Source organism: Phoca vitulina, unplaced genomic scaffold (assembly GCF_004348235.1).
Source record: "Phoca vitulina isolate PV1807 unplaced genomic scaffold, GSC_HSeal_1.0 scaffold37, whole genome shotgun sequence".
NCBI classification, from domain to species: domain Eukaryota; kingdom Metazoa; phylum Chordata; class Mammalia; order Carnivora; family Phocidae; genus Phoca; species Phoca vitulina.
The window spans coordinates 3,900,960-3,915,152 of record NW_022589740.1 but is presented as its reverse complement, the minus strand read 5'-3'; the positions used below and the strand labels follow the sequence as shown (position 1 = coordinate 3,915,152).

At 43.3% G+C, this 14,193-nt stretch overlaps 2 protein-coding genes across 2 annotated transcripts in view; one reads left to right on the top strand and one right to left on the bottom strand.

Annotated features, from left to right (window-relative positions):
* Nucleotides 1-10,339, top strand: part of RIC1 (RIC1 homolog, RAB6A GEF complex partner 1) — a 163,879-nt gene extending 153,540 nt beyond the window's left edge. Inside the window, exons 21-26 of the mRNA XM_032427481.1 lie at nt 25-161; nt 1,762-2,048; nt 2,522-2,713; nt 5,218-5,395; nt 5,525-5,713; nt 6,537-10,339. Coding sequence (XP_032283372.1) covers nt 25-161; nt 1,762-2,048; nt 2,522-2,713; nt 5,218-5,395; nt 5,525-5,713; nt 6,537-6,825 — 1,272 coding nt within the window. The 3' untranslated portion in view covers nt 6,826-10,339. The remainder of the gene's footprint in view (nt 1-24; nt 162-1,761; nt 2,049-2,521; nt 2,714-5,217; nt 5,396-5,524; nt 5,714-6,536) is intronic.
* A 42-nt stretch (nt 10,340-10,381) lies between these two features.
* The window catches only part of ERMP1 (endoplasmic reticulum metallopeptidase 1), a 41,919-nt gene continuing 38,107 nt past the window's right edge, over nt 10,382-14,193 (bottom strand). The window contains exon 15 of the mRNA XM_032427467.1: nt 10,382-14,109. Within this exon, the coding sequence (XP_032283358.1) occupies nt 13,945-14,109 (165 nt within the window). The 3' untranslated portion in view covers nt 10,382-13,944. The remainder of the gene's footprint in view (nt 14,110-14,193) is intronic.

The window sequence follows — 14,193 nt, the reverse complement described above, 5'->3', positions numbered from 1 at the left end:
ACCGCACATCATGTGTAATCTTAGGAACCCAGTTCAAGTGGTGGATTTGAGTTCTTCAGGAATCGAAGCATCAGTTTATCCCAGTCAGCTGAAAATGTTCCTGCTAGTAAATTCAGCTTACAGAAAACACTGAGTATGCCATCTGGTCCTTCTGGAAAAAGGTAAAAGAATAACGAGCCATTACTGCTTTTAGGGCCTTCTGTGACACACATTGCATTTCAGGGCATTTGTAAAATTGGATCTTATGAAAACCACCGTTTGATCAAATGCAATTCCTTTCTTCATTTCTGAAAGGCTTGAAGATCACACAAAATGCTTCCCCTTTTTTCCTCCGAAGTTCACTTTGTTACTCTTTGTACAATTTCTGTCCCTTGTCCTAGAGTAGGGCTTGTGTACCCATTCTGAAGGTAGCTCACTTCACATTACCCTGATAATAGAGGACCAGAATAAAAAGGAAGATAATTAATTCTGCACATGATCCAAAAGCCTTCCTATAGTCCATAGTTTTACCTTTCTTTCCAACTCTACCTCATGACAAAAAAAGTTTAGTCCCCATGTACTTGACTCTCCAGTGACTCTTGACTGGAGAAGTCATTAAACAGGGAGAGCCAAGAGGAAGTGTATCCTGAAGACAGAAACCTGCATCACCCATAGAAGGGTTATTGTCTCCTAAGAGGTTACTGTGAACTCATACTGAACATTATAAAAAAGACTTTCCTCTGGTTTGTGAGGTCCTTGTGTTCCTTCCTCCATTGTTACATGTTCTAAGCTCTTCTCTCTCCCCTAGTCCTTTCTTTTATATTGTTTTCATTGTTACTACAGTGCCTGACACATAATGAGAACTGACTGAACATTTTCTATCATGACATTTACTACTTTTTCTTATCACAGTCATTTATACCACCCTCACTCCCAGTATCTACACACACAGTCATGGGCTGTATACAAGTAAAATATAACCACGGCATGCTACAAACAGTAGCTTCTCGGCTGTGCCTTTGCAGACGTGATCACTGGCTCACCCGTATGTGCCAGGCATGGTTTGAAGCATTTACATGTGTACGTCTTTTCATCCTTACAACTTATAAGGGTCGGCACTGTTGTTAACCACACTGTGTGGGTGAAGAAACAGAGGCCCAGAAAGTAAGCTTGGTTATGTTCACTCAAGTAGTGAGTTGGCAGAGCCAAGATCTGAATCCAGACAGTCGTCCAGGACTGCCTCTCACGGAAGGCACCACATGGCCCAGTTACCAAACCAGTCAGCCACATCAGCCCAGATGAGTAAGGGATGATAGACTGCGTGTCGTCACGTTGTAAGTTTTTAAGCATCGGTCGTATGTTTATGTGTCTGCTTATCTCCCACTCCCGTGCACAGACTTCATTTTGCTTTGTTTGTCTCTTCTCTGTTTCTTTGATCTGATCTCCTCACCTCTTTTCATTGGGCTCTTCAAATACGGCATTATTCGCTCCCTTTCTTTCCTTCAACCAGTCACCACCCTCCTCGGTTTGGTTTTGTCTGTCTCCTCTTTTTCCCTCTTCCATATTTCCGTTCTACAAATATGTCTGAAGAGCCTACCGTGTTCCGGGTGTCGTTCAGCTCGTGGTATCCCGCGGAGGAAAGCCCTGATCATTTGTCTTCATTCAGTCAGAGCTCAATTTTGGATCTCTCACCTCGTTCTCAGCATTGTCAGTACTGCATACAGCTACGTGAGGTCGTCCAGGAACAGTTTCTCTGCAGCTTTCTTGTGTTCCTCCTTACAGATGGAGCAAAGACAGTGACTGTGCTGAGAACATGTACATTGACATGATGCTCTGGAGACACGCTCGGCGTCTCTTGGAAGAAGTTCGGCTGAAGGACCTCGGCTGCTTTGCAGCCCAGTTGGGCTTTGAACTAATCAGCTGGCTGTGCAGGGAGCGCACTCGGGCCGCACGGGTGGACAACTTCGTGCTGGCCCTGAAGAGACTCCACAAAGATTTCCTGTGGCCGCTTCCCATCATCCCAGCCTCTTCTCTCAGTTCTCCTTTCAGGAATGGAAAATACCGAACAGGTAGCGTAGGCTCATGTCATTCCATCTCAGATTATTATCATTATTGGGCCGTCTTCTAATCTAGGAGAAGACAAAGTGAAACTGTTTTGGTGAAAGAAAAATTAAAAGATAAAGATTTTTAGTTCAGGTCTTTCACAGAAGACTGTTCTAATTACTATTACTCATGAACATCCAAACAAAAACCTTTTATTGTGGCATTTGGAAACTTCATCTCAAGAACCAAGGGAAAGCACTTAAAAGGTGAACAGAATAAATTCTGTTTAGTACTAATGAGACGTGATGATGTAAGTTGACCGTTAGATGGCATTACATAGTCTTGCTTCCCTGGTTCACGGGTGGACGGTACGGTGTACTTGGCTTTGAACTTTCAGTGTTGGGGAGTAGCAGGGAAAGACGCTGAAATAACCAAGCTGGGAATGGTGGTGCGTGCATCTGTTGAATTCCCACTTTCTTGTTTGGGGGCTGCCTTGCAGTAGGAGAGCAGCTGTTAAAGGCCCAGTCAGCGGACCCGTTTTTAAACCTCGAGATAGACGCGGGTGTCTCTCATGTACAGCGAAGTCAGAACTGGCTCGGCAACATGGGCCCCACCCATCATGAGATCGACACAGCCTCGTCCCACGGACCGCAGATGCAAGACGCCTTTCTGTCACCTTTATCTAATAAAGGTAAATGTCATTTTAAACCGTCGCTTCTCCTTAGTTCCTTTAGAAGGTTTCTGTGCCCTAGCACTTCAGAAATAGAGCTTCACTCTTTGCAGATATGTCCTAGAGGATTAGTCATGAGAATCCGCTAGAGGGGTGGAGAGTTTCTAGAACAAGGCCACACTGGCCTGAACTATACTTTGCCATATTTATTTTAGATGAACGAAATAGGTAAAATCTCATTACAGACCAGCGCCAACACATGAAACTGTGCGCTTGGTTTTAATGATACAGAAGAAACACTAACTTTGAACTTCAAGTAAGCAAAGTGTTATCTCCGTGTGAAGAATACCATTCTTCTCATAAGTAGACATGGACCATAAAATACCGTACTCCATTGTCTCCTGTTTTTTATATTACTGATAAAAATTTGTAGAAACTTTCTTTTTCTCTTGCAAGTTCCTGTGTAATATCCTTCATTTTGCCTCTTAGTCTTCAAAGCCTCGTTTACTCTCTGGCCCTTTACCAAAAAGTGCGTACCATCCTCTGCTCTCATTGTTAGCGCGGCTTCAGAGCGGTGCGTGTTGCTGAGCCTCGTACAGTCCCAGGGGTGTAAGTAGCCCGCAGGCTGACTGTCGGAAGCTTTCTTCATGGCCAGGGACTTGCTCGGTGTTTGATTTTCAGTCTGTCATCACCATTTCTTGAGCTTCTCCCACGTGGAGAAGCTTACAGCTTCCATTACTTTTGTTTAAATTGTAGAAGATACACGTAGTATGTACCCCCTCAACCAGTTTTAAGTACACAGTTCAGTAGGGTCGAGTCCATTCACGTTGTTGTGCAGCCAGCCCTCAGAACTCTATCTTGCCAAGCGAAGGTTCTCTACCCATTAAATAACACTCCCCGCCCCCCCCGGGACTGGCTGCCGCCACTCTGTTTTCTGTCTCTGTGAACTTGACTGCTTCAGATACCTCATGTAAGTGGAATCCTACAGTGTTTGTCTTCCTGTGACTCAGGCTTATTTCACTTAGCATAATGTTCTCCGAGTTCATGCCTGTCGCAGCATGTGTGGGAATTTAGTTCCTTTTTAAAGCTGTATGGCACCCCGTTGTGTGTATACACCACCTTTTGTTTATCCATCCGTCTACCCATTGATGAGCACTTGGTTGCTTCCGCCTGTTGGTTATTGTGAATAACGCTGCAGTGAACATAGGAGTTCAGATAGCGCTTCAAGATGCTGCTTTCAATTCTTTTGGGTATATATATCCAGAAGTGGAAATGCCAGAACATAGGGTTATTCTTTAATTTTTTGAGGAACTATCAACCCACCAACATTGTCCAGTTTCTTGACATTCTTGCCAATACTTTATTTGCTGGGGATTTTTGTTTGTTTGTTTGTTTTTTTATAGTAGCCGTCCTAAGAGACATGAGGTAATATCATTGCTTGCTTTTTTTTTTTAAGAAAACTTTAAAGAGCTCATTTCAAATATATTTTAGAGTTAGAGGTAATAGTATCATGGAGCCCTTGACGCTACCCCCGTGTATCTGTCACCCAGCTTCAGCTGTTACCAACTCGTGACCAAATTTGTTTGATCCCTTTATTGAACCAAATCCAAAACACGATATATTTTGTGATTTTTTTCAGTATGTATCTTTAAAAGGACTCTCAAAAAAAAAAAAACGTAATTCCTTTATATCCCTCTAAAAATTTAACAATTCCTTAATACCATCAAATATCTAGTAAGTATTCAAATTCCAATTGTTTTATAATGTCATAAATTTTTTCATGGTTAGGACCAAGACCCAGATAAGGTTCACATATTGTGATTAAATTTTCAATTCTTTCTTTAAAAAATTATTGTTTCCCTCCCTACCTTTTCTTTTTTTTTTTTCCCTAAGATTGAGTGATTGATTAATTGATGTTAGAGAACATGTGGAGGGGAGGGGCAGAGGGAGGGGGAGAGAGACTATCAAGCAGACTCTTGCTGAGCGTGGAGCCCAACGCAGGGCTTGATCTCATGACCCTGAGATCACGGCCTGAGCCAAAACCAAGTCAGATGCTTAATCAACTGGGCCACTCAGGTGCCCCCCCATCTTTTTTTTTTTTTAAACCCCTGCGGTTTAGTCATTGATGAGACTTGCCTCCATGATTTTCTCAAAATGTGAATTTTGGTGATTGCATCTTCATGATTTAACATTTTCCTCTGTATTTCTTGTAAATTTGTAGCTGAATCTAAAGACCTGATCAGATTGTAGCTAGATTCTTGTTGGAGGCAGGCAAGACTGCTGCATAGGTCGTAGTGTTTTGTTCCATCCAAAGGCACATAATGCCTCGTTCTCTCTCTCATGATTTTTTTTTTTCTTAAAAATACCTACTACTGTTAATACAACTTGGGAATTTTAGCAGTTGATTTAACATTTGGGTTTCAAAATTCTGAGCAGAAATCAACATGTGAGAAAGCACTAATATTTAAAATTAAACATATTTTCTGTATGAAGCCAGTTTATAACTTTTGGCACTTTTTCATCAGGTGATGAATGCAGTATTGGTTCAGCCACAGACTTGACTGAAAGTAGCTCCATGGTGGATGGAGACTGGACAATGGTGGATGAAAACTTCTCCACACTCAGTCTAACTCAGTCAGAGCTAGAGCACATCTCCATGGAGTTGGCGAGTAAGGGGCCTCACAAATCCCAGGTCCAGCTTCGGTGAGTTCCTCAGCATCCTGGAAGCACAGAATGCCTACTCAGGATATTTGGGCAGATAGGGTACAGGGGCTGTTTTCCTCGTAACAACTATAGTGCCTTCTGAGCATCAATCTTTCTGCTTCTGTTTAGATACTTGCTACACATCTTCATGGAGGCAGGATGTCTGGACTGGTGCATTGTCATTGGCCTGATTCTTAGAGAATCCTCAATAATCAACCAGATTGTGGTTCTCATCCAGTCTTCAGAGGTAGATGGAGAGATGTTACAGAACATAAAGACGGGGCTGCACGCGGTAGACCGATGGGCCTCTACAGATTGGTAAGTACACATCTCCTTAGGCTTGTTACCTTGTTACCTCGGCTGCCCTCAGGGGAGTCCTGTCCTTCCACAGTAGTGAGGTTTAGTTCTGGTTCATTTATTTGGAAGTTGTTTAGGTAGGTAGAAATAAAAATGCTTTCACACATTCCCTTCTGAAGTTGTTTTCTTGAGTCACCATTCTGTGGCCAGCCGGCTATGTCAATGACACGGTGCAGATGATCTTAGAAATATTAGACTGGAACTTGAGGTCTGTGGTTTGGTGGAATTGCTGGTAATAATAACCTGAAAATATCTACTTTGAAAAGATAAAATCTTAAGGCGTGTGTGCATTTAACAGTCCATAGCAGTTACTAGCAAGCCCAAATTAAGATTAGTGGATAGAAGTGAAGAGCCTTGGATTCTAGCCCTTCGTCACCAGTTATGTGTGGATTTGGGGTTTCCCTTACTTGGATCTAGTTTTTTTCCTTAGTTGCCAAATTCACTTAGAAGAGATGTAATCTGAAGGTTTTTCAAGTCTGAAGAAACCCTATTGGTCCTCAGACTGTGGAGTATGATCTTTTAATTGTAATGCTACTGGAGAAACAATGTCCGTCCTTGCTGCTAGAGCTCAGAAACGTAAGACACTTCCCCTGGGTGTGGCGCCCCTGTGCTGGCCAGGACGCCTAAGAAGCCTTTCCTCCCTACCCGGTGCCTCCTCCCCTGCCCGAATCACCTAGCATTGAGACCTCACTGTGTCAGTGTTTAGTAGGAGTTTGTCCAGAACATTCTAGGGAGCATTTTGAATGTGGCTTTAGAGAGCTAATTTCCTTTTCTCTGTACTTAGTCCTGGATATAAGCCATTTTTAAACATCATTAAGCCACAAGTACAGAAGCTCAGTGAGCTCACAGAGGAGCAAGTCCAGCCCGAAGCCTTCCAGCCAGTCCCCGTGGGTAAGACCCCTGAACACGCCGGTCCCCGGGCAGAGGAGAGCCGGGGCTCCTTAGGCCACGGGAGCATCCCGCAGGGCGAGGTCGGAGGCGGCAGTCTGGTCAGCCGGAAGGAGGAGGACCCATCCCGGGCAGAGGAGGACGAATCTTTCCAGGATGGGACTTACGACTGTTCCGTGTCCTAACGACAGTGGCGTGCTGGCACCGCGGGCAGTGTTCATTCTTCATTCGCAGCCGCATGCGGCTGAGGACACTGTGACCTAGTTGGACGGTTGAACCAGGGAGAAAACTCAGAGACTCGGGTAAGGTAGTATTAAATTTTAACACTTTCTCCTCTAAGAAATCTCGGACTCCATAAAAATGTGATATCAAATCATTTTTCATAAAAAATTTTTTTAAGCTGCAGTGGAAAGTAATAAAGAGTATTGTACAGTTGTACATGAGAATATTTTGGTTTTATTCTTAAAGAATGGTAGCTCCTAAACCATAGGGATTGTTTTGCCCTAGATGAGCCTACTTTTTCACTACTTCCAGCTTCTTACATGTTTTCTGGTTCAGCGTGTGTCCAGGCTGCTTTTTAAAAATAAATGCGAAGGTGCTTGCTGGAGCTCATCGGGCACTGAGCCCCCTGTGCGCCCCTTTGGATTGAGAGCGCTGGACCCCCGCATTGGCCTCCTGAGCAAATGCCTGCCCTGGCACCGTGGCGGCTGTCATGACGGGGACCTGCCCTTGGCTTTGTTTAGCCTTTAAATCCCAGTCCTGAATTGGGGGAAAGCTATTTAACCTGTGAGTCAGTGTGCCTGCTCCTTTAGCAGCTTGATTCCTGCTGGATCCGTGTGGGCAGAGGTCTGGGGGCTCTTACCAATTATGCGGTTAGATACCACTAAACTGTTTTGTATCAGAGAACTGTATCTTTTTGTGAATACTCTTGTGTAAATAGACTCAAAGGCACTGTTCATATTTTTAGGGCTTATATTATAATTTGTAAGGTTTGATGCTGGATTCTGCATGGCGATACTCTTGGAAGGAGAGACGGGCTTGCTCTTCTTTCCAAGTAGGAGCAGTCTTCATAGAAAAAAAACAGGTTTATTGGCTTGGTCGTACAGTAACAGAAATGGTCACACTGATCATGAAATGAAATAGGTTTTGTGCAAATTTAATGTAGTTTCTTATTTATTGCTTTTGTAAATTGAATACAAACGGACCTTTATGTAAATAGACTGCTGAATCCTGTACTATCACGGCTACTAAAAATTACTATGTGAAGAATGCATTCTTCATTGTAACTTTTAAAATATTTTATGTATTTCTAGATATGACTTAAATTTTAGTTTTCATACATTATGAAAACCTATCTGCATACTCCTTAATGGCTTCACACTAAACACATACCCACTGTATGTACTTCCAGTTACCTTATATCAGTATTAATTTACATAGCTTGTTTGTACTGTGCAATTTGAACAAAGGAATGCAATGTTATTTTCTACAAAAACAAACTTGTTTATTTTTGTAATAACAATGTATCTGGATGTGGACCAAATTCATACCACTATGTAAAACAGCCTCTCTTCTCATAGTGCAGTTACAGTTTAGAAATAAAACTTGGTCCTCTACCCTTGCTTTTTTAAAGTAAATGGCTAGATACAGTTGTCCTAGCCCGGCTTTCCTTGGAAGGGAGACGCAAAACCATTTTGAAATTGCTTAGTTCCAAATTCATCAAACTGTTTTAAATTATTGAGTTTGGTAATTTACTATCATTTACTTTTGACATTACAAGTGCAATAATTTCACATACTAGAACTCCTGGACGGGTGGAATATGTGAGGATGGTACCTGGTCTTTCTGGTGCTACTTTATTTAAGCCTTTGTTTTAAACCACCTTTCCCCAACTCTTATGATAGAAAACGTGTCCCATGTGAGTACATGCAGCCCAGCGTGAAACTTCTCCTGTCCTAGTCCAGTAGGAGAACAAGCATTATTTTTGTGTTTGGTGTGAATATACAGTCAATAAAATGATTTACCATTGTTAACAGCTGTGATCCTTTCAAATCTCTGGATGTGCTGCTGGGTTCATCTTGCAGTCTTCAGAGCAGGGCACCAGTGGGTTAACTGAGCTCCTGTGGTTACACCATGAATGAATCTTGGCTCCTATCCTTGTTTCTCAAGTAATGGAAATGGGCGGCCCAAAGGCAGAAAAATTGGCAGGTTTACAGAAAGTTTCTTTTTGGTAATTTGTTATATATTTTACTTTTTTAAGTGTATATTTTTATTTTGCCTTGTTTGGTTCACATATCGACTGTTGAAGCCATAATTCTAACAATGAATTTAAGTATTCAGTATAACTATTTGAAGTTTATTTGCTGATACCAAGACAAGTCATTTTGGGGGATAAAGTCAACCTTTGCTTGTAATTAAAGTTGCTGCTACTTCTATAATGTGTATTTTTTTTTTTTTTTTTAACTTGGTAAAGGGCAATAAAACCATTACAGGAACTTTGTTTATTCAACACCTCAGCCACGGGAATATTCTTTTCATTATGTAATTCTACCTCTTAGAATTTTCCTTATGAAGTAACTACAAATTCAGATTTAAATTTTATACGCAGAGTTACTTAGGAGCATCAAGTTGGCAGCAGCTGTATGCCCGACTGTAGAAGCTTGCGAGAACAGTCCATCTCGGGGACACGCAAAATGTTCAAAATGTAATCAAAATGATTTCCACCAAACAAAACTGTGTAAGCCTAGAGGAGACTGGGCCCCGTCTCTAACAGGTGGGATTAAAAGCGATTCTGAGTTCCCCAGTTTCCTAAGTCTTTGTCTCTATGGAGTTCCCTCTTACGGACATTTCATATAAATGGAATCCTGTGTCTGTGGCTTTTTCTGTGTGGCTTCTTTCACTTCTCAGGACATTTCCAAGTCATCTTTGTACATGAGTACTGAACAATGTTCCACTTTCTGGATATACTGCTTCTATTTATCCATTCATCAGCTGAGGGATATTTGGGTGGTTACCACCATTTGACTGTCATGAACATTCACGTACAAGTTTCCATGTGGATAGAAGTTTTTGGTTCTCTCTAGAAGTGAAAATGCTTGGTCATGTACCTGGTTAATGTTTTGAGGAAATGCCCAACCATACTCCAAAGTGCCGGCGCCATCTTCTGTGTTCCCACTAGCAGAGAAGGTGGGCTCCAAGTTCTTGCATCAGCACTGGTTGCTGGCTGTGGTTCTGGTGACAGCCATCTGGGTTATGTACGAAGCTGTGCGTCATTACGGCATGGGTGTGGATTTTTGTGGTGGCTAATGTCTTTTCATACAGTTATCAGCTGTTTGTATATCCTTAGAGAAAAATGTTCGTATGATTTGCCCATTTCAGAGTTGGGTCATTTATCCTTTTATGGTTGATTTGCAAGAGCTCTTCATACATTCTGGATACTGGACCCTTATCAGATATGATTTGCAAGTATTTTCTCATTCCAACGGCTTGTGACTTTTGGGACACTGTCCTTTGAAGCATTAAGTTTTTCATTTTGTGAAGTCCAACTTTTTCTTTGGTTGCTTGTGCTTTGGTGTATGTAAGGAACCACCGCCTAATACAGGGTTATGGAGATCTGTGCCTATGGTTTACTTTGAGAGTTTTGCTTTTTATTTTTTGTTTTTTACAGTTTAGCTCCTATTTAGGTCTTTGACCCATTTTGAGTTAATTTTTGTGTACGGTATGAAGTGAGGGGGTCTTTGTTCTTTTTGTGTGTGGATATTCAGTTGTCCTAGCACCATTTACTGAAAAGGTTCATTTTTTTTTTTTCCTCACTGAATTGCCAAAAATCATTTGCCTGCATATGGATTTATTTGTGGACTGTCAATTGTATATCGATCTCTGTTCTTACTAAGCCAGTACCACACTGTTTTGATTACTGTCCCTACTTTGTAAGAAGTTTTGAATATATGACTCATAAGTTTGTTTTTTCAAGACTGGGCTATTATGGGTCCCTTGCATTTCCGTATGAATTTTAGGATTAGCTTGTCAGTTTCTGCACATACAAGCTGGGATTGTGTTCAGTTTGTGGATCAACTTGGAGAATACTGCCATTTTAATTAAGCCAATCCACAAACATGGGATTTCTTTCAGCAGTGTTAGGTCTAGTGTAAAAGTCTTGTACTTTTGTTACGCTTATTCCTAAGTATTTTATTCTTAATGCAATTACAAATAGAATTGTTTTCTTGTTATAGAAAAACAGTTGCTTGTCTGTGTATTGATAGCAGTTCCTATAACAGTTTTTCTTGTGGATTCCCTAGGATTTTCTATATAAATCTGTCCTTTCTAATCTGGATGCGTCTCGCCAAACTGCTAGGACCTCAAAACAATATTCAGCAGAAGTGGCCGCAGTGGGCATGCTGGTCTTTCTGACCTTAGGGGGAAGTTTTCAGGCTTTCATCATAGATGATGATGTTAGCTGTGAGTTTTTCATAGGAGGGGACTTCCTCACCAGGATAAAGGACTCTGTGTATTGAGGTGGTGTATTACCCACTGATGTTTCAGGTATTAGACCAACTTTTCATTCCTTGAATAAATCCCACTTGGTCACAGTATAGAGCCGAACTTGAAGAAATATATTAGTATGTTAGTATTTTTACAAATCAAATAAGGAATAAAAAAGAGCCAGACATAAAGAGGCCTAAATGCATTTTGGCTTTATTGGCCCTAAAAGGCGGCAAGGTGCATGATGAGGAGGTGTACCGAACTGTTCCGAGGCAATTCACTGAGAAAGCAAAATAACTTGCATAGGAACTTGCCCAGGGACCTGTTCTGGGGGGGTGGCAGTGCTCCCCTTCCTTGGGAGGAGAGGAGAGTGAGTGGTGGGCCACTGGCTGAAAGACCGTTTCTTCCTCCTGCCCCCACAATCCTTCTGGATTAGCCCTTCAGTGATTTTCTTTGCCAATGGAGAGGATTTTAAAAAGCTCAACATTTAACAAAATATGATGCACAATTTCATTCCAGAGTAAAAAGGTTTCCAGTATTTCCTTATTGAGCTCTTTGCTCACATACCCGCTCTGCCCACATGAGCCATCTAGATCTTTTAAAAGCAATTAAAAAGACTTTTTAAAAAGGCTCTGTAGACTTGAAATAACCCTTCAAAGGTGGGGATACAGAACAAACAATAAAGATCTGGTTTTTCTGTTAAAGATACTAACTAGGAGGTTAAAAAGTTTCTTTCAGTAATGTAAGGCAACAATTAATCCTCAGCAAGTCAGCAAACCAGTGAAAAGAAAGACCACTGTTCTTCCTACGGCTTCCTGAGTGAGCAGCTGACTGCAGCCCCTTCCGTGGAGATACCTTAGCAACCCTGTGGGGGCTCATGTCCATCAGCTGAACTGGAAACAGGTACTTCATGCGGCAGTCTAAGGTCAGACTCTTTCAATGCATGTGCAATACTGGGCTACCTACACTGAAATTCTGTAGGGAAAACTGCATTTGTTAGAGTTTGAAAAGGCCCTCTCAGAAGTGAGTTTTGAATGAGGAGCTACTCCAGTCTCAGGCTGCTGACTCATCTGACGGTGTGCTTATTATAACAGCGGCATGAACGGTAAGTAGAAGTACTCAGCCATTTCTGGCGCTAAAGCAGTCTGCCCTGAGACCAGTGAGCATCTTGAAAACCAGAAGAGACTGTTTACAAAGAAAAATAACAAAGGCAGAAAGAAAACCATGATTATTACTGAAAGGGAATCACATCCTTCCCAAAGGGGGAAAAAAGAACTTTCATACAATGCACGTCCTCAACATGGGATTCCCCCCCCCCCCCCATAAAATCTATTTCAGATCAACCACAGGGACAAAAGAACTAGGCTGTATTTTGAAATTCATTGATCACTTTTTGTCCACAACTCTGATTCTCTACAAGCTACAAACACGGCAACCCTTCCCCGTCACCTGACGTCGTCGTCGGAAGTCCGAGGGCACCCGGGAGGAGCGGGACTGAGCAAGCACACTGCATCTGCCTGTCACAGGTCCTCTGGCGATGCATGCTTAGTGCCACTTTGTTTTACTGGCTTTTCTTTAAAATGCCTTTCTGGCCTATGCCGGCTAAACTCAGAATTTGTCCAACCTTTCCAGTTTCTTAATGGAAAAGAGCAAGCTAGAACTGACCACTCATCTCCCCAGACCCTTCCACTGCCGGAGCAGAGACGCGCCTCCCAAGCCCCACCGCCGTCTTCTAAATGAAAAGCACCCTGAGGTCCTCGGCCTGCCCTTCTGCAGGACCCTCGTCAGCGGCTGCAGGGCCGGTGGACTCGCTGCAGCCGCGGGAAAGCCAGCTCTGCTGGACACGGACGGATGATTGAGACTGGCGAGAAAACCGACAAAACCAAGGACTCAGTACATCGATAAAGTTATGCCCTAAAGGATTAACCTTGGATAATAGGACATGCCTACTAAATGAAGAGAATCAATATTTATAAAATGCCCAGCCACTCGTCACCCCACTCACTTCCCAGCCCAGAGCAGCCACTGTGGCAACCCTGGGCTCAGGATGGAACCAAGCCCATGCGCTTGCACCCACGACAGCCTGAGCCAGAAGCGCCTGGAAAAACCCCGCAGGAAAGGCAGCTGAACAAACGCTCCGCTGAAACCAGCAAGGTGGACAGGGGAAAAGTTGGACATCGGGCCTTGAAAGCAACTCCGAAAAGCATCACAGCGATGGCTCTCGGGGACCACGTGTCAGAAGGATGCACATCCCCAGCTCGGCACAGGCTCCAGAGGAGCCAAGCACATTTGAGCAGCTGCCTGAAGCAGCAGAGCCCTCGGCTTAGGCTGCGGCCCCAGGAGCCCCCAGCTCGCCCCCAGGCCTCGCTGTGCCTGCCTTCTGACCCCTAAGGTTCCGTCTCAGGGGAGTCCTGACTCCAGCAAACGGATTTTAGCTACCATCCTCTGACCAAACCAATCTTGGGCTTCAACTAGAAATGTCCTTTGTCCCATGAACAGCTCACAGTACCTTGTACATCTGTCACGATCCTAGGGGGTAACAACTACTCAAGTGGTTTGTTGGCTTTTATCCTTAAGGTCCCAGAGAATGACTGACGGGTGTCGTGGTGCCCACGGTGCTTCGGGGCCAGGAAACCGGCACTTTCAAGTGTCAGGCCACACGTCCCCATCATCATGCTGGGCCCTGAAGAGCGTCAGCCCACGAAGCTCTCTGAACAGGTGCTCATTCAAAATCACTGACTTACAAACATCCATGTAACGTGGGGAGAAACTGCGTCACGGGGGTGTCCCGCTGGGCATGTACTCCGCGCTCCTCCAGAAGACTAAAACACAAAGAGACTGTAGGTGCACACCCAGGCAGAAGGAAACGTCCAGGCTGGGAACTTCTCTCTCAGAGCATCCAGCTGGGAGGATTTCTTATCTTCCCCAGAAAGGTAGTGGGCAGCAATGGCCACAGTGACCATTCCTTCAGGCCGTTCTTCCAAGACCTGGCAGAGAAAATTAGTTTAGTTCTCCGGATCTAGGAAGGCAGAATGATGATCCCAAACGCCACCTGGGAGCCTGATCAGTGA